This window comes from Patella vulgata, chromosome 5, assembly GCF_932274485.2.
Source record: "Patella vulgata chromosome 5, xgPatVulg1.2, whole genome shotgun sequence".
In the NCBI taxonomy this organism is placed as follows: Eukaryota; Metazoa; Mollusca; class Gastropoda; family Patellidae; genus Patella; species Patella vulgata.
Window position 1 is genome coordinate 50975038 of NC_065883.2, and position 19642 is coordinate 50994679.

The 19642-nt window shown below is 36.4% G+C and overlaps 2 protein-coding genes across 6 annotated transcripts in view; both read right to left on the bottom strand.

The window, feature by feature from the left end:
* Positions 1 to 529: 529 nt before the first annotated feature.
* LOC126821198 (uncharacterized) lies at positions 530 to 2307 on the bottom strand. Its single transcript, XM_056101003.1, has 2 exons — positions 1996 to 2307; positions 530 to 1964 (listed from the first exon to the last, which is right to left on the bottom strand). Exons 1-2 carry the CDS (start codon positions 2305 to 2307, stop codon positions 1671 to 1673), a joined length of 606 nt encoding a protein of 201 aa, XP_055956978.1. The 3' UTR covers positions 530 to 1670.
* Positions 2308 to 4715: 2408 nt separating this feature from the next.
* LOC126821160 (transmembrane protein 260) overlaps positions 4716 to 19642 on the bottom strand; it is a 38605-nt gene continuing 23678 nt past the window's right edge. For 4 of the 5 annotated variants that reach the window (XM_050549529.2, XM_050549528.1, XM_050549527.2 and 1 more), the window contains 10 exons: positions 18803 to 18917; positions 17311 to 17384; positions 13985 to 14075; positions 13034 to 13164; positions 9915 to 9969; positions 9650 to 9801; positions 8984 to 9160; positions 7439 to 7492; positions 7217 to 7304; positions 4716 to 6485 (listed from right to left, as the gene is read on the bottom strand). In XM_050549529.2, the coding sequence (XP_050405486.1) occupies positions 6252 to 6485; positions 7217 to 7304; positions 7439 to 7492; positions 8984 to 9160; positions 9650 to 9801; positions 9915 to 9969; positions 13034 to 13164; positions 13985 to 14075; positions 17311 to 17384; positions 18803 to 18917 (1171 nt within the window). In that variant the 3' untranslated portion in view covers positions 4716 to 6251. Of the gene's footprint in view, positions 6486 to 7216; positions 7305 to 7438; positions 7493 to 8983; positions 9161 to 9649; positions 9802 to 9914; positions 9970 to 13033; positions 13165 to 13984; positions 14076 to 17310; positions 17385 to 18802; positions 18918 to 19642 lie in introns of those variants that run through there. The other variant, XM_050549530.2, reaches the window with a different exon arrangement.

Here is a 19642-nt window from a genome sequence, read left to right on the forward strand (position 1 = left end):
AGGGCCAAACGTATCTGTAAGCATATATATTTATGTTCTTTGTGTCTTCTTTCATGTTATCTGTATGCACCAAGATCTATTTTGTAAAGCTGAATAAGTCAAGACCGCAATGTGTTTGTATATTCTGCATGTCATGTTTGTCATGGCAACTCACATATTTATATTATAAATATAAGTGGTAAACATAAAGTTTATTTATATTTTCAGAAATCAGACAACCCAAGAATTATTAAAGGCTATGTATGTTATTCTCATCAAATACTTTATACTGATATCTTTAATGTCCAAGAACTAATAAATGTGTTTTATAGTAATCATTAGTAATGGTCAAGACGTATTTGGTACTGGTATTGTATTTGTGACAATTCCCAATAAGTCAAGTTGTTTGTCGTGGGTGTGTTTGCATTTAGACTTAAAACCCTTGTACACAGTCAAATAGTCATCTGGCTGTTACAAGAAGCGGGTGAAATTTTTGCATAGTCTCGGTCATCATTACTAAAATCATTAATATAAACAGCATAGCCTTGATTATCCACTTTTTCTGATTTAATTATCAATGACCGTTAGCGGCATATAGGAATCTAATCCAGCCAACATCGAAGGCTAGTTTTACCCCTATGACCTTTCTCAAAGTGCATGCTACTGAAGAATACATATTTTGACATTGGCAGAATTTTATTACAGAACGAAGCAAGCATAACTTTAAAAACATACAAAGTAATACAACGTAATACATTGTTCATTAATATTGTAACATATATACATACATATGAACTCGCGATGACATATCAATATTACAAGCAAAGTTTATAATTATGAAAACACACAGCCCTTAGTAATGCTACTGGGAGGGAGGTTGGGAAATGAAAATAACAACTGCGTTAAGAATTAGGCAAAAAGGCAAGCGTCGACTAGTCAGGCGAGGACATTCACATTGAGACTAAGACCAAGGACGTTAGTTGGTAATGAAGCAGGCCAAGTTCAATGTCAGTTCTAAAAACAGATTTCTAAGAAATCTTTAATTTACCCCTATGACCTTTCTCAAAGTGCATGCTACTGAAGAATACATATTTTGACATTGGCAGAATTTTATTACAGAACGAAGCAAGCATAACTTTAAAAACATACAAAGTAATACAACGTAATACATTGTTCATTAATATTGTAACATATATACATACATATGAACTCCCAAACCCAAAAGAGAAGAGGATTCGGGGTGTAGTGTGTGTAGGTGAAAGTTTGGTGTGACAAGTAGCTTATTTAGGCAGCGAATTAGCAAATAAGAGAGTTGCCTGCAAGCGCTGAGAGAAATCGGAGTCGACATAGCGCTTGTAGCAATCACTAGACCAAAAACCTAGACGTTGTATGTCAGTATCTCTGAGGCCCATCGAACCGAAAAGCCCCAGGACGCTGCTCCGCGACGAAAAGAGTGGCCCCCAAAAAGCGAGGAATCCATACCCATAGCACGCAAAGCTAGACGGAATGCTCGAAGAAAAATTACATAAGTAAGGCAACGACCATCATGTAGTGTAAACAAGGGTGAAGTTGGGGCGCCAGGCACTGACAAGACTTGGATAAGTGCAGACGTGGGACATAAAGGATGGTTTGGTAAGTTGGGTAAGATAATAATAATTGGTTTTGACCGAAACTGTAACGTTTTTAAAACTCTAAGAGATATGAGGGTACCCCATGGAATGGACAATTACGTCCATGCGTCTGATGTGTGTATCTGGATCAAACAATCCCTTAACTAAAAAGTTATTAGGCCGCAAAAAGCCAAAGAAACCCAAGAGGCAAGCAGCCCAAAAACACTGATTGTTATGTACAGATAAATCCAAGGACGAACGAATACTAAGTAGAATTTTTGGTGTTACCGGGGACTTGCAGGATTGAGCGGTGCCAAGTTCACGTTTGACCCCCGTCAACATGTGTTTGATTGACCAGGTCTGAGATATCGGATCCGTTAGTCCTTAGGATTTATGAAAGAGCGAAATAATATGAGCTATAAGCAAAACACTTGAAGTCAACCAGATAGGCTATGTAGAGTTCAACATTATCTGGTGAGATGGGGACCGGGTTCACATTATAAGTTACACAAAATGTTAGAAACGTTTTCAAATGTGTCCGGTATGTGCCTTTCGTAGTGTTAGCCAATCCCTGTCTTTTTAATCTCAATACACTTTGTTGGAGGCCTGATAGGACGTTGTCTGGTACTCCACCTAGAATTATAAAAGGCAGGGGACACATGAGTTCGTAACTCGGCTGAGCTAAACCCATAACATTCATAGGATCCAAGCTTGTCATAAAGACGCGTCAGCTGGCCAGGTTCGTGAAGCCTTGAAGCAGCGTCTGCTACTTCGTTAAGACAACCTGGTACAAACTGGGCTACTATATCAAAGTTGTAACAGGCTGAAATCCAAAATAGGACACGTAGGCAAAGCATAATCACAGGGTTCCTCGATGAACCTTTGTTTAAGACACACTTTGTTGTCAGATTATCAGTTTTCACGACCACTTTCTTATTAGACCACAAGTGACCCCACCGTTTTGCCGACAATACAACGGACAGAGTTTCCTTTATGTTGATGTGTTCATTCTGAAATAAAGGCATATCTAATTGCCAATTCACATAGAAGAAATCTCCGGAGTAAAAAGCACCGCCGCCCTTTGAAGAGGCATCGGTTTGAAGTGATCGAACTGGTACCTTTTCTAGGAATTTAACGGTGCCATTAAATAGTTTCATGAAATTGAGCCACCATAGTATGTCTTTGAAAAACTCATCCGAGAGAATGACTTTTGCTGTGCGGCACTTTATTGGAGTAATTATGTCTATCATGCGGCGAAGGAAAATTCGTCCACCTTTAACAACTTGACACGCTCAGTTTAGTTTTCCACATAATGATTGGATTTGCTTGACACTTGCCCTTTTGCGACCTTGAAATTTTAACAGAGAATCGATAAATTCAGTTATTTTAGTTTCAGGCAGAGTTAAGCTCAAAGCGCAAGTGTCAATTTCAATTCCAAGAAAAACAAGACGTTGGGCAGGACCTTCCACCTTTGACCAACTGATATTAAAGCCTAGCTGGAGTAAAGTACTTAGTAATAAAAGTAAACTGTTATTGCAAGTATCAAAGTCGTCCTCAATGATGAGGAAATCATCCAAATACACAATACAAGTCACATTAAAATGCTGTTTCATGATGTAACACACGGCAGAACTTATACACTGGAATATCATTGGACTCCGTTTATGTCCAAAGGGGAGCTTACGATCGAACATATAAGTAGGCATGTCGTCTCCTTTAAAGGTCCACTTCAATCCGGTAAGTGTTTGATCCGACGCGTGACACTTTACTGTTCTATACGCACATTTTAGGTCGACTTTTGCAAGCCAGCAGGAAGGTTTGATCAACTTTATCGCGTTACGCAGATCCATATAGCTGCAGGGACTGTCACTAGCATAACTGTTTAAAGAGGTGCCCTCGGGTTGACTAGCGTCATGAATGAGTCGAACTCCCCCATCTGGTTTTAAAATTGCCCCCATTGAACTAACAATAGTAGGCTTAGTACTTGTTAAAATATAGTTACCAAGAGCAATTTCAGTTTTTATTTGTGCCTCAACTTTATCTCGTAATTGATAAGCGGATGAATAATTGTCTCTCTCCACAGGCAAATGGGGGCCATACATATCAGATAAAACAAAACCATTGGCTATGCCGTTCAAGAGTAATATTTTATCGCAATAGTCATCCGGTAGTAAAACTTGCCACACTGAGTAATCTAAGCAATTAATTTCTCGGACGCTTGGCGATAGGGGAGACGACTCGGCACAACCTATGTCTGGGATGGTAGGGGTCTGGGGCCAATCGGGTTTTTTGACACTGTGTTGCCACTCTGATGACCTGATAAAGCCGAATGTGCGGGTGACCAGCAAATGGCACAACAATGGACCATCCTACATTCAATTCTATTACACAAATTGTGATTAAAATTTCGACAAATCTCCCGACCATCCGGCAAGAATGGACCTCTATTACGCGAGGATGGCTGATTAAAATGCGAATTCTGAGGCACAGGTGATCGGTAAGGATAGAGTCTGGTTTTGGTATATGGGCTGGTTGTAATGTTTGCTTCTTGGTAAGCTCTAGCTGTTGAGTGGTCCCGTTTTGGGACTAGTTGGAATTCTCTGAGATCCTGGCGATGTGTCCCCCAATTAAAACCTTCAGCTGCTTGTTTTTCACGGTACTCTTTATCGTAAAGTAAGACTGAATACCAATGATATTTTGATGACAAACGATGTATGTCTGCTGTATATTTTAGGTAAGAGACGAAATCTTCCTGTCCAATGTTCTCAGTTTTCATCAGGTCCAGTAGAATGGAGGTATTAGCATACCCCCATTCCTCCATTGACACTTTATCCAATGTTTTTCGTTTGGCGACCCGGAATTCTAGCTCTGAACCAAAGGTATATGTGCTGTACTGGGGAACTGGATCGACCCATATGTAATCAAGGATCTGAAGGGCTTTTGGTTTTGCAGACAACTTATTGCTGGAGCGGGTCGAGACGGCTTGTACGATGTCCGAATTGTCAAATGCTAGTAAACGGGAGAGCTCACCTGTTGTCTTGATCAACGTACTCGCTCGGTTAGCAGGTTCGGCAGCCTTTGGCTCTAATAATTCGGATTCATTAAGCGGTGTCTCCAGTTGTGCAATTTTCTTTTTCTCTGCTTCAATCTTTCGTTTTAGAATTAGTATGTGGCTCTGTTGATACAATGCATTCAGTTCTGCCTCTAGAGTTTCGCGAGTATCCACTCGTCTCACTGAATTGATGTGTTCCTCACCTGGTAACGAAACACTATCACTAGTTTCTATCTGAGATACTACAGATGTCGGTGGGTCCCGCACCGCTGTGTCACTACTACTGTTCGCCATGACCCCAGACTTTCTCGACTGTTCGTCCGCGTGTTTGTCTATTAAGCTTAGTTCCCCTTCGCTGTCTGACTGATGATCCTCCAATGACTTGATAATGTCCGTCATATTCCTACCTGCATTCACCTGACGTTGTCTTCCTTTTGTCGACATCTCAGCGAAAAAAAAAATGAAAATAACAACTGCGTTAAGAATTAGGCAAAAAGGCAAGCGTCGACTAGTCAGGCGAGGACATTCACATCGAGGCTAAGGCCAAGGACGTTATATGGTAATGAGGCGGGCCAAGTTCAATGTCAGTTCTAAAAACAGATTTCTAAGAAATCTTTAACCTTGACATCGAGAGTTTATTATGGTCTGGATAAGTTAATTAATGTCTAATTGATAATTTAGATAACATTTCAGGCCTAAAGAAAGACTTGTAATAAACAGATTTTGCTCTTGCATAATGCATGTTTAAGTGAGAACTATGAAACTTGACTATAGATTCATTATATCATTACCTTGATTAATTTGATGAGAATTTTCTGCTTATGTTAAGGAGCGATAAGCAATTTGATTGGTCAAGACTTTGAAACAGAACAACTCTGCTTTTAATTGAGAATGTTTAAACTTGATGTTTATGTTCGATGTGAATGTCTTTACTGAGTTCAATGATTAACATTTCCTGCTAAAGCTAAGCAATTTCTTTGACTTTGATTCTATCTGATAGAGAGTGATGAAACTTAGTGTATAGTTGATCATCAGTTTGATTGCTCGATTCCCTTTGAAAAAGATAAACGTGCATAAAATTAATGTGTCATTTATTTTTTTCGGGATTTCAGCAATGGACATCAGCCTCACTGTTGGCTTGTTTGATTTAAAAATATGTTCATATATGATCGTTACACCATAATTACATTTGAGTTCAAATTTTGTGAAAATCGGATTGAAACTTCCTGTCAAAACAAACTGGAGAATATTCAGATGTTATAATCAACATATTAAACAACGTATAGCGACAGAATCTTTTTTTTTCCATCCTAATGAGTCACTAGACACTGTTTCTTGTCAGGCCCTACCTCCTGCACCACTGAAAAGGTCCGTGTGAAAATCCTGAGGAAATTTCTTGGCCATAATTGGGCTGTGTGTAACAGCACTCATGATTATGTGATGGCTCATGACTCAGTATTGGATACACATGCCCTTGCAGTGAGGTGAAAGGGTGCATTTTTGTGGACTTGTGAACAATAAAAACATTTTTTTTAAAATATATTTATTATAAAAAACATTTTAAAAATTCATTAATATTAAACTATCAGACCTCTCTCTCTGTGACAATACTATCTTATAGTTTCTAAGTATTTCGTCAAACTCTTTATTGCATCAATAATTCTTTCAAAGTCTTTGTCACTTTGATCTAATCTGATATAATGTTGAAATTGTTGAATACTTTCAGTGATAAGTTGTTTATGAGAATGTTGATTTAATCGTGATAATTTCTCACACACTAAGGCAAGATTTTTGTGCCAGTGAACAGGAAACACCTCATTTGCATCCATTGCTCTATGATAGATCTGTGAAGGAATCAAAAAATGAGTAATTTGTACAAAATTACAACTTTTATAGAATACATAGTTTCTAAACCAGGCAATTGCAAATTCTGACCTCCTGTCAGTGGTGTCAGTGGAAATATTTTTAGTAAGCTCCTGTATGGGTAGCCAAATAATTGCAACAGTTTCTTTTTTTTTAAAAAACTCTTGTGTAAGGGCCTGGCTATTATTATCACACAATTCTAAATAGTAAATAAATAAGGCTTCGTTATGTGTAGGCAACAAAAGATACGTCCACAGCAGCTAAGTTCTTGAAAATCGATAGACTTCTTGGTATCATGGACGAAAACTATTTGTATAAATTTTAAAAAGTGGCCATAATTCTGACAGTAATTATCAGAAATGAACATGTCAAACAGATGATAACTTGAGCATATAGTGTCCACAAGACGACAATATGCAAACCTAAATAGCCTTAAACCAAAATGCCCCCCCCCCCCAATTTTGTCAAAATAGCCATATTTTTGTCCATTGTGAGTTTTGACCAAAGTGAATTATGGCCATTTTGACCACATTCTGTTTATACAGTTGCAGAGAGGAAACAGAATATTGCAGATTTCAAATGGGCCATATATTTGTAAATATTGAATGGAATTGAATTGCTTTAAGAGATTCGACTTTCACAAAATTGTAGTTTGCAAGGGATTTAAAATTTTACATTAATTTTCTTAATTGACCAGGTTTACAGTACTTACATCATAAGAATACTGGAGTAATAACAATTTAATGTTGGCATCATCATATTCTTCAGCTTTCTCCAAAAATAATAAACCCACAGAACTCCTAAAATATATACAATTATCCGATATACTTAATTACAGAAGTACATTGCAATAATATAATTTGCTGCCTCCCTCCAATTAGCATCAGTATGTGTATAATGTGATTACTTGTCAGTGCAGATGAAATTAACTTACTTAGCATCCCACATTTCTTGAGTTGCTACATGTTCCCATGATGTCTTGTCAAATCTGTGAGCAATACAAAATTAAAACAAATTGTTAGCTATGTCAATTTCTAAAAACATTGGTCTCAAACACCCAGATAATGTTTTATGATTTTGTGTTTTGCTAATTGAAATAGTTAATTCTTTATCACATGAAGTAACTCCGTTTAACAAAAACTTTTACATCCACAAGTACTGCAATTTATTTTAAACAACCCAGGGAAAACAGGAAAATAAGTCATTAATCGTTTTGTTGGACAGTAAAATATAACTGGGATAGATCTTTTCTTATACTTGATTAAAAGCTTTGTATCAGCATTTTAAAGATACATTATGGGAGATTAGATAAAGAGCTGGCAGTTCCCAGTATAATAGTTAAAAACTAGATAATGTAAAGGGAATTTGCTGAAAATTTCAGTCAAATTGATTCACTCTGAACCGAGATTTTAGCGATTGAATTTTCGGCCTAGCATCCGATCAACATTACTAAAGTTGGTACGATAAAAAACATAGTCTCGATTATCCATTTCATGATTAAATCATGAATGGCAGTCAAACAGCAAATCGGAACGTAATCCAACAACCATCGCAGGCTAGCGATGAAATCGAGAGTTGATTATGGTCTGGATAAGTTAATTAATGTCTAATTTATAATTTAGGTAACATTTCAGGCCTAAAGGAAGACCTGCAATAGGCAGATTTAGCTCTTGCATAATGCATGTTTAAATAGATTTTTGCAATAAATAATCAATAAATATACACAAATTTGGACACAAAAACAGCATGAAATGAAATGGGTTTTCATCCTACTTTTCTGCCCCATCTGGGCTTATGAAGATGGACAAGCACAACATACAAAATTCTCAGTTTCCAGACCTTAATTTGCTCATAGTGTTTGATTAACAGACTACCAACCAAGCGGTTGCCATGCAAGATACGCCCACATTTTGCAAGAGATGGACAGAGAACGAGCTAAAAAACTAAAAAAAATGGTCCCTCTAGAGATCACAATTATTATCTGATTAAAAAAACCTTCGAATATATCACTGTTACACCATAATTTTGCTTGAGTTCAAATTTCATTAAAATCGGTTCAAAACTGCTGGACAAAATGGCCATTCCTCGTACGCAAAAAACAAGCTAAAAACATGATTTTTCGTACAATCAGAGGCCATAATCCATGAAGTTATGGTCCGATACATGCCAATATCAAAAGGAACCAAGATCTTAGGGGGATAAACCTATATTTCAAGTTTTGTTCAAATCGAATAAAAATTGTGACCTGTAGACTGTCCACAAACAATTGTGGACGGACAGGGGGGACGACAATATACGTCCAAATGAAAATGTGGGCGTATAAAAATGAGAAGTGATATCAGTTATGGAAAAGATATACTTTCAAAAATTAACCTGGAAAATATAATGGAATAATATTGAAGACTAGTTTATTAAATCCAATCATAGCCATTATATAACAGGTGAGTTAAAATACTGAATGTTTCAAAATTATACATACCTGTTATATGGATATGGCCAATCCATTATAAATCTATTTGTTTCTGTTACATACTCTTCTATATCCAAAGAACTACCCTTTCTAACAAACTTTGAACACACACCATACGGCCATAATTCATAGGCTTCTATCCACGAGGAATCATGATTTTGTACACCAATACAGGCATAAATAGGTCTTCAGAAAATTAACACAAACATCGGTTAGCTGAATTTAACTACAATTCTACTAATTGCCTAAATATATAGACAACTCAAAGATCTGAAGAGCATTTGAATATATTGGAAAACAATGGTGCATTAGGTTTTGTTTGTTAGAAAAATTTATAGAGATGAAAATACCAGTAAGAATTGTATACCATATCTTATTGCTAATTGAACTCTAGGCCATATACAAAGTTTCTTCAAGTGCATTGATGTGGCACAAAATATCATATTACAATATTACATTACAACCACATTCTACAAGCCCTATGTGTGCATAATAATTGGACGATCCTCTGTGGATCATTGTCAGAGGATTTGCTGTTCTTCCCTCAAGAATTGTAATTACATAAGCAAACTAGAAAGAAACCCTATCTATTTAAGCATCAAATGAAACATTATTTCAACTCTATATCCACACAGAACAAGAGACATGTAAAATTTGGTTGTACTATAGCTGTACCTGTTATAATTAGAATCTAATAATGTTTTAAAGTTAAATGTTTGTCTGCCGTCTGCTAGTATACCAGATGTTGTATATAAAAGATCACCAGGAAAGATCATATCCGGATAATGATGTTTGAGCATAGGTAATGACCATTCATATGTTAACACCTGCAAATAACAAAAAGAAATGTCTCGTGTCATGTTATCCTGACAGAAATCAGGATAACATTTTTCCTACAAAGTTGCATAACTTATTGTCACTGAAACTGAAATTTACTTACTTCTTGATCAAATGTTGTCACATCAGGACGAATATTTTCCATAAATTGAGCATATCTGTAAATACACATACACGTAATACATTTTTGGCTGTGTGGGCCACCCTGTATATTAAATTATCCACCACAGCATTACATATTATCTAATTCTCTTCAATACATTGACCAGACATTAATTAATCAGGTAGAGAATTATATAGCATGCAATATTAATTATTTTTAAAATACAAATGTGATGTCAGCCTTTGATCTTGACCTACCATTATTTCAAATAATGGTACTGGCAATGTGTCAAGTGTATATTATTTATCCGGTTCATTCCCATATCGCCGACTCGCGGAGTTTTAGGTGAAAATTTTGGGTCGGTGTTAAGGGGTTGAGTGGCCAAGAACAATAGACCCATCCCGTCAAAAGGCAAAACCTATAGTAACTCACTTTTTTATCAAAATTGAGTTAGGACCAAATTTGTAGTTACTAGGGTATGTGCTTCCTGTTGTTGTACTAGATATTCCAATCTTTTGATTTTGTAAGCAGTTGCACCCATGACACAACCTAGCAACTTCCTTCATTTGCCTAGTATACCACATCAAAACCTAGTAACTCAATAGAATGAGCTGGGGTTTAATATTCATTCATTACGTTTTCCTTTGTTTTCTCAAAATAAGAAAAAGTGAGTTACTAGGTTTTGCCTTTTGACGGGAGCAGTGAGCTGAAGGATAAACTAATTAAGCAGATAATATTGGGAGCATTTATTTTTTTAAAATTTATAACAACCTTTAACACATAACATAACACATAATTTTAACTTTTTGCACGCATAAAGTGTCCAATAAAGTGTCCAATATAGTCCAAAAATTCTAACAAATTCATTCTTCCTTGTTCATATCTATGTTTCGAATGTGAGTTGAATTCTGACAAAATTAAAATTCATGTAATTTAAGTGAAATATATTCATTTTATTAATTAGTGAGTGAGTTAAATTCTGATAAAAATCAATTTAAGTGAACTATATTAATAATGACTGGTTCCTGCCTCATTAACGCTTTTAATCCGTTTTTAACCCATCGAAGAGTGTCGCGGTCGACTTTCCAAATTGTGATGAGTCCGCTATATGGGAAGACCCCATTTATCCCATTTGGGGATCACGTGGCTAAGTGGGTAAGACGCTTGCTCGCTAGCCTGGAGGTCGGGTGTTTGATCCCTGCATTGGCCGAGAAAGTTCATCCAGATTTTCCGGCGTGGTTCTCCCTTGTCAGTGATGCAGGACGGAGGGGCTGACAAGGAAAGCTGTCTAGTCGTTCGGATGGGACGAAAAACCGAGGTCCCGTGTACACATTGGCGTGCACGTAAAAGATCCCTTGGCAGTTGGAATTCGATATAAGAGTAGGCCGTAGTGTCGCTGCCCGGGCAAAATTTCCCTCATAGCACACTGTATGGCGTATGCCCGTCTTCATTAGCCCAGGTTAGGAGCAGAACAGTAGGACGTTAAACTCCATTTCATTTCATTCATTTCATTTATCCCATTTAACCCTGAGGCGATTAAAAGATTAGTTACCCTACTCCTAAGCACATTAAATCAGCAGGGTCCATCTCCCTAAGCCAATTAGTGGATTATTGTTAATCCTAATACCCTCTACAAAATTGCAAATAACTAAAATAATATTTCTCCAGTCCTTCACGTTTATAAAATTGTGCGGGAGCCATAAAAAGCTCCTGATACCTTGAATATATGCAGTTTAAAAGTAAACAAAAACTGAAAGTAGTTTATTAATCTCAATATTTAGGAGAGCGATTTAGCTAATTTGCAGGAGTCTTTATTATTAATGACTCCTTCTAAGGAAAGCCGACGTGCGTCGAGAGGAGCAGGAGCGAAAGCTCCCCTTAAACGTGAAGGACTGATTTTCTATACAAAGAAATACTCTGTTACAAAAATGTACAGATTGTCGTGTTCTTTCCAATCATATAAAATAATATTGAAGAGTCAGTTCCACTAAAATTATGATTTTTCTCTGTCATAATGGTAAAATACCGTGAACAAGTATCCCTTAAGAATTGTCCCTCACATTGGCAGCAGTGTTCAAAGTAAATATAAATATAACTTTTAAAAAGACATATCGCCCCAAATGACGGTCACTTCATCGCTATCAGCATATGACATTTCTGCCTTTCTTTGGATATATGACAGGAATTGTCGTTTTCTTTGCTTCATTGCGTCGAAAATAAAAATATATAGTTGAAATCTTTGACAATGTAATATTCCTCTATGTAGCTTGTATTACACATCCTAAAAGTTTTGATTCAATTTAGCTTTCCAAAGTCTAGAATTATTAGCCTTATGTTTTGTGGTTTCATCCGTGTGTGTGAATGCATGTCCAAGATGGCGACCGGAAAGCTTGATCTCGGCACGAGTATGCATATTCTTCACATCACGTCAAAAAAAATAATAAATGATTGATTTCTTCGACATTATCATATTCCACGATATGCCTGGCAGTAAATCATAAAAAATCTGATTCCATTTCACTCTCCATATCATAAAATTATTAGCCGTAAGTGATAATGTGAAAATATTGGAATAATGCCAAAATCATGGACACGGTGTGAATTTTGACCTCTGACCTATTACGTAAATACCGCAAGATCCTTTGTTAAAACATATGTTTTTTTATTCAATAATTAGCGAATATAACATTCCTTTTCGTTGGGTGTTTTATTTTCATTATTCAATCACCATTAATTTAAGAAATAAAAAAAAAATAGAAATCAGGTGATTGATCTGGTGTTTTTCTTCGCTAATACCGTTGCCAGGTATGATGGGTCAGCGAGTTGATTGGCTACCGCCAAATGATGGGTGCGAACTGATTCGCACTCATCAAAAATGGGTTATACTAGTTGAAATTTTGGACCAGCACGACGTATTTCATAGCAAAGCATGTGCAAGTGTCTGTATTTTAAGTTGTTTGATGGTGTCAAGCTTAAGACAATGAAAAATATATTGAAACAAGATTCGTGTTGTTTCAATATATTACTTAATATCTCGCTCTTGAAAATTAAACCACACATATTTGCTAGCACTTTGGTAATATTTTGATGTTGTTACTCATGTCAGCAGTAATTATTACCTTATGGAATTGGAAGGTAAATCCCCTTTAGTTAAAACTATTGCATTATATGGCAAGCTGTTTAATATTCGTGTAGCAAAATCAATAATCACCGTGTTCTTACTATGATCACAATGTTGATAATTCACCAGCTAAGAAATAGAGAAAAAGTTTTAAATTAAACGTAAACAATAACGAGTTTAAAATTCATTATCCAAAAGATTTGAAATTCATTCAGATTCTTCCTTATCTCATCAAGTTTTAAAATATTCCATCAATTACTTTGTTTATGTTAAGTTTATAATATTTCATGAATCTGGGGAGGGGGGTTGCATGGCCGAATGCTTTAAAGTGTGCATGATAAATCACAAGATCTGTCATTAACTCAAGTGACATGGTTTCGACTCCCTACTTGTATGTGACAAGGAGTAGGGTCACCTGTCCAACCTCTCCGGGTCCTCCAGTTTATTCCCACTGCTAAAGACTCCTACGCACAAGCCAATTATTGAAATAAATTTGAACCTATGTTAGTCCCAAAATGACCTAGTTTGTGTAGAGTGGACGTTAAACCCCATTTCTCTCTCTCTTTCTTCATGAATCTGAAAGTAAATGCAGGGATAACTCCAAATAATAGCATTGAAATAGTCTGAATTTCAAGAGAATTCCTCCTTATGCCCCTATGATCAATCCCACTTAGTTTTAATAATTTCAATTGAGGACTTCTTGCAGTATAAAATTCAAAAGCTTTAACAGTTAAAATGTGAACAAGACAACTCTGCAAAACACATTAAAAATTAGGTCAATAGGTTTGTCACAATAAGCAATCTCACTGCAAATAATAACCCCACGGTATACATTGGCTAGATTGAGGCAACATATTTAACCATAAAGAGAATTAAATAATATTTTTATGATACAGTTTCCTTGGATGTCAGTATATATAACAGAACCAAACATATCAAGAACACTTACTAAAAGAGAATATGTTATTAAACCTGCTATGATGGTATCAACTTTAAGTAACTCAATATAACCATTCCACATACCATGTTGCTTAACCACACTATAATATATAAAAAAAAGTGAAATAAAGTCCATATTCGATAGTGTTAGTATCAATGCTCGATTTGTCAATTTCTATTTTATGACTATGTATACGTAACTGTTTGAATTCAAGGATCCACAGCGGCTTGGTGAGTACCTGCTGTCATGGACAACTACAAGGTCCCAGGTTCAACACCCTTGTTGGCTGAGAAAGTTCCTGAGTATGCCATTAGCAACACGTTAAAGATACCCTGATAGTTGAAAATCAAATACAAGTAGCCTTAGTGCTGTCATCTTGGCAAAAAAGGGCTGGCTGAAAAGTTTTAAGCCTATCTGTGAAAGACCTGTACAAAGTCGATGGTTTCCATATATTTTTCTACATAGTCCCCTTAGTTCGAGGTGTACACACTTTTGCCAACCAATTTGCAATGGCTGGATGCCAGTCAAGATGAAATCTTTTTCATTCACAGCTGACATGACGTCATCATTACTAGGAAAATGACGACGGCTAGTTATTTTTTCATTTTTGGAAGCAGATGGAAGTCTGACGGGCGAATTCGGGTGAGTAAGGTGGATGGTCAAAGAGTTTTGGTGGAACAGGATGCCTTTAGTGAGCAATCCCCATTGCTTAGCTTTGATAGCTTCACACAACTGCCTCAGTAGGTCAGCATAATATATTCTATTGACAGTCTGGCCTTTTTCAAGATAGTCAATCAGCAGAAGACTCTTGGAATCCCAAAAGACTGAAGCCACCACCTTTCCAGCAGAAGGAATTGTCTTGGCTTTTTGGGGTACTGGCAACTCTGAATACTTCCATTGTTTAGACTGATTGTTGAATTCTGGTTGAAAGTGATGAATTCAGGTCTCATCCATGGTTACAAATCTGTCCAAAAAGTTATCAGGATCTGCTTCAAAATGGCGCAGGAATATGATACATTTCTTGTCTACAGTCAAGAGCTTTGGCACGCATCTTGCAGAAACTTTTGTCATTTTAAAAGGCGATAATGTGCTCAACTCTCTCATGAGAGATGCCCATATCACTGGCAATATGTTGATGGCCTTTCAGGATGCGGGTCAAGGCTCTCTCTGCCACGCTTAATTCTGCAGCCCACTTCTTTACTGTGGTAAAGGAAGGGGCATCATCACCCGAAGTGGAGACAATGTCGGCATGTATCTGTGTTGGGGTTAGTCCTTTCAGCTGCAGCCCAGGTAATTGATGACTGCCCTACAGCCAGTTTTGACCATTTCTGGTGATTTCAATGGGTAGGTTCACAAGATGTTCAGGTACAAAGACAATAAAGATAGGTTGCCAGATCATATGCCCACAGCAGCTAAATCGTCCGAGCAGTCGACAAGGGTTGTCACATATTTATTCTTTTGTAGGTAATTAGGGGAATTTAATAGACAATTTCATACACATGACATTATAATTTTGTTGTTTGAAGGTTCACAAGGTTCTAAAAACTAAAACAAGGGCCGTAACTCTGGAAGCAATCTACAGAAATTGTTCAAATTCGACAGGCTTTTTTCGTTTTACTAATTCAAATAATGCATATAAATTTCATACAGTTCGGATGATAACTTTTGTTGTTCGAAAGTTCACCAAAGTAAATCAAGGGCCATAACTCGAGATGTAATTGACGGAAATTGCTGACATTCAATAGGCTTGTTCGTCTTCATTTCACTAATTTAGGTGATAACTGAAACTCAATAGGCTTGTTCGTTTTACTAATTTAAATGATACATATAAATTTCATACAGATCAGATAATAACTTTTGTCGTTAGAGCATTTACAAGGTACAACAAAGTGAAATAAGGGCCATAACTCACGGCGTGATTAACGGAAATTGCTGAAATTCAATAGGCTTCTTCATTTCACTAATTTAAATGATGCATATCAATTTCAAACAGATCGGATGATAACTGTTGTCATTAGAGCGTTCACAACATTCAACAAAGTGAAACAAGGGCCATAACTCTAGATGTAATTAACGGAAATTGCTGAAATTTAATAGGCTTCTTTGTTTTACTAATATAAATGATGCATATAAATTTCATACAGATCGGTTGATAACTTTTGTCGTTAGAGCGTTCACAATGTGCAACAAAGTGAAACAAGGGCCATAACTCCAGAAGAAATGAACTGAAATTGCTGAAATTCAATAGGCTTCTTCATTTCACTAATTTAAATGATGCATATCAATTTCAAACAGACCGGATGATAACTGTTGTCATTAGATCGTTCACAAGATTCAACAAAGTGAAACAAGGGCCATAACTCTAGATGTAATTAACGGAAATTGCTGAAATTCAATAGGCTTCTTTGTTTTACTAATTTAAATGATGCATATAAATTTCATACAGATCGGTTGATAACTTTTGTCGTTAGAGCGTTCACAAGGTGCAAAAAAAGTGAAACAAGGACCATAACTCCAGAAGAAATTAACGGAAATTGCTGAAATTCAATAGGCGTCTTCATTTCACTAATTTAAATGATGCATATCAATTTCATACAGATCGGTTGATAACTTTTGTCATTCTTCATTTCACTAATTTAAATGATGCATATCAATTTCATACAGATCGGTTGATAACTTTTGTCATTAGAGCGTTCACGAGATTCAACAAAGTGAAACAAGGGCCATAACTCTAGATGTAAAATACGGAAATTGCTGAAATTCAATAGGCTTCTTTGTTTTACTAATTTAAATAATGCATATAAATTTCATACAAATCGGTTGATAACTTTAGTCGTTAGAGCGATCACAAGGTGCAACAAAGTGAAACAAGGGCCATAACTCCAGAAGAAATTAACGGAAGTTATTGAAATTAAATAGGCTTCTTCATCTCACTAATGCAAACAACATATATCAATTTCAAAACAATCGGTTGATAAATGTAGTCTGTAGAGCGTTCACAAGGTGCAACAAAGTGAAACAAGGGCCATAACTCCAGAAGAAATTAACGGAAGTTATTGAAATTAAATAGGCTTCTTCAACTCACTAATGCAAAGAACATATATCAATTTCAAAACAATCGGTTGATAAATGTAGTCTATGATTGACGGACCGATGGACGGACGGACGGACGGGGGCGACGGCAATATACGACCACATTTCCATGTGGGCGTATAAAAACACTACACATTTTCAAGCATCCTGAATATCTTGATCATTATGACCTATTTGTCTGCCTATAAATAGTTAATATAATGTTACCAATGTACATATGTTAAAACATTTTATAATTTTACCTGACAAGGTCATCAAATAAAACAGCTACTAATATTGCCAATACTAAATCTACTTGTATCCAAAATCTTTTTACCTATAAAAATTTAGTATATATATATATATATATATCATGGACGGGAAATCTTCCTTTGTTCTTTTCGTTGAATAAGCAGTTTGTTTTCCTTCAAGCAGATTGGCTGGAGTTTAACTGTGCAATAACTAGACATTTTCAATGTTATTGCATACTTTTGCTGGTTTACGCTAGTTTAGTAGAAATCATATAGAGAAGTGGGATGGGTTATCTGTGCAATAACAACGAGCATGTTGAGCAGGTGTCAATGTTACAAGTCATTTATAGCGCGCTTCATTTATTAACAGGTTTAACACCTCGGCCTACCTACGGCCTCTGTGGTTAAACCTGTTAACTCATGAATGAAAACCGTGCTATAAATAAATATAACATACATAAGAAACTACATATGAAGACTTTGAATACAAAATGCAGTACAATGTATACATTTTTAGTTATTTTCAGTACAGTCTGGATGGCTGATTCTGTTGATTTTAACATGCTATGCATGGAAACTAACATCGATAAATTTTTATTCTGACCTAATAAGCTATCTTACTGCACAATTATCTCAGTTTGGCAGGAATGGTGCATTCCACTTTTTTGTATTTTTAAAGCTCTTCATATATACATAAAGATAGGTTGCCAGGCAACGAAATATGCACCTACAGCTGCTAAATCTGAGCGGTCAACAAGGATTGTCACATATTTATTCATTTGTAGGTAATTGGGGGCATTTACAAGACAATTTCATACAGATCTGATTAAAAATTTTGTTGTTTGAGGGTTCACAAGGTTCTACAAACTCAAACACGGGCCTGAAATCTGGAAGTAATTTACTGAAATTGTTGAAATTTGACAGACTTTTTCGTTTTTACTAATTTAAATAATGCATATAAATTTCAGTAATTTAAATAATGCATATAAATTTCAGTAATTTAAATAATGCATATAAATTTCAGTAATTTAAATAAAGCATATCAATTTTAAAACAATTAGATTATAACTTTTGGCGTTAGAACGGACGGACCCACCAACAGACGGAACGGCAATATACGTCCACATTTCCATGTGGGCGTATAAAAAGTGATACCAGTTATTCTTAAAAACGTTATGTATACCATGTGATTTACTCCCCTTAAAGAGGGGTTGGATGGCCGAATGGTTAGCTTATGTGCGCTGTATCATAAGGCCTGTCATTGAGTCAACTGGCGTGGTTTCGAATCCCCGGTTGTACGTGACAAGGAGTAGGGTCGCCTGTCCAACCTCGTGGGTTTTCTCCGGGTCCTCCGGTTTCCTCTCACTGCTAAATTATTGAAACAAAATTAAAACATACGTTAGTCACGAAATGACCTAGTCTGTGTTGAGTGGACGTTAAACCTCTCTCTCTCTCCCCCTCCCCCCCAAAAAAACAAAGAATTCTTGATATATTTGTTACTTACCACCCCAAATAAAAGTGGATTACTTATATCTAAATTAGCTAACCATGTAAAAAGCAAGAGGTATGAAACCATCATTATATATAAAACACATAAACAATATTTTCCCTGACGTAATCTGAAATAAAAAAAAAAAAAAAAATATTTACATTTATTTATATACTGAGCGCAATGGAAAACGCATCACTTTTTTTTCCAAAATATTTTATTATTAGGTGGTTTTGTATGTATAATATTATGCAATACTATGAACTATTGTTTCACACAATGCTCCCAAATGCAAAAAATATCAGCCCGTGTGCAAAAAAACCAGATTGCACGAGATGTACATGAAAAACCCAATATTCACGTGAAGCATTGTGTGTGAGCCCTTTAAAAGCATGTTTTCAACTTAATGTGCAGTACATGAACTGTGAAACGTCAATCCGTCGTAACTTGTTGTTGGACGTGTGAAGGAATCGAGCTAGAGATGCCGAGACTTACTGAAAATCAACAGAATGAAGCCATGGGAATGTCCAGGGCTGGCATGTCTACACGTGCTATTGCCAGACACTTCAATTGTCATCAGTCCACTATTGTAAGGTTGGTGGAACGTGTTCGAATTACTGGATCAACACGTGACCGTTAACGTCCTGGTCCACAACGCGTTACAACCCAGGCTCAAGACCGCTACATCCGGGTCACTCATCTGCGTGACAGATTCCGCCCAGCGACTCGAACAGGTGCAGCAGTCGTCGGAAGACAAGGACCAGTAAGTGCCAACACCGTAAGACATCGTCTAAGAGAAGTGCATGACGACCTTATGTTGGAGCTATCCTCAGGGATCATCACGGTCAGCGGCGT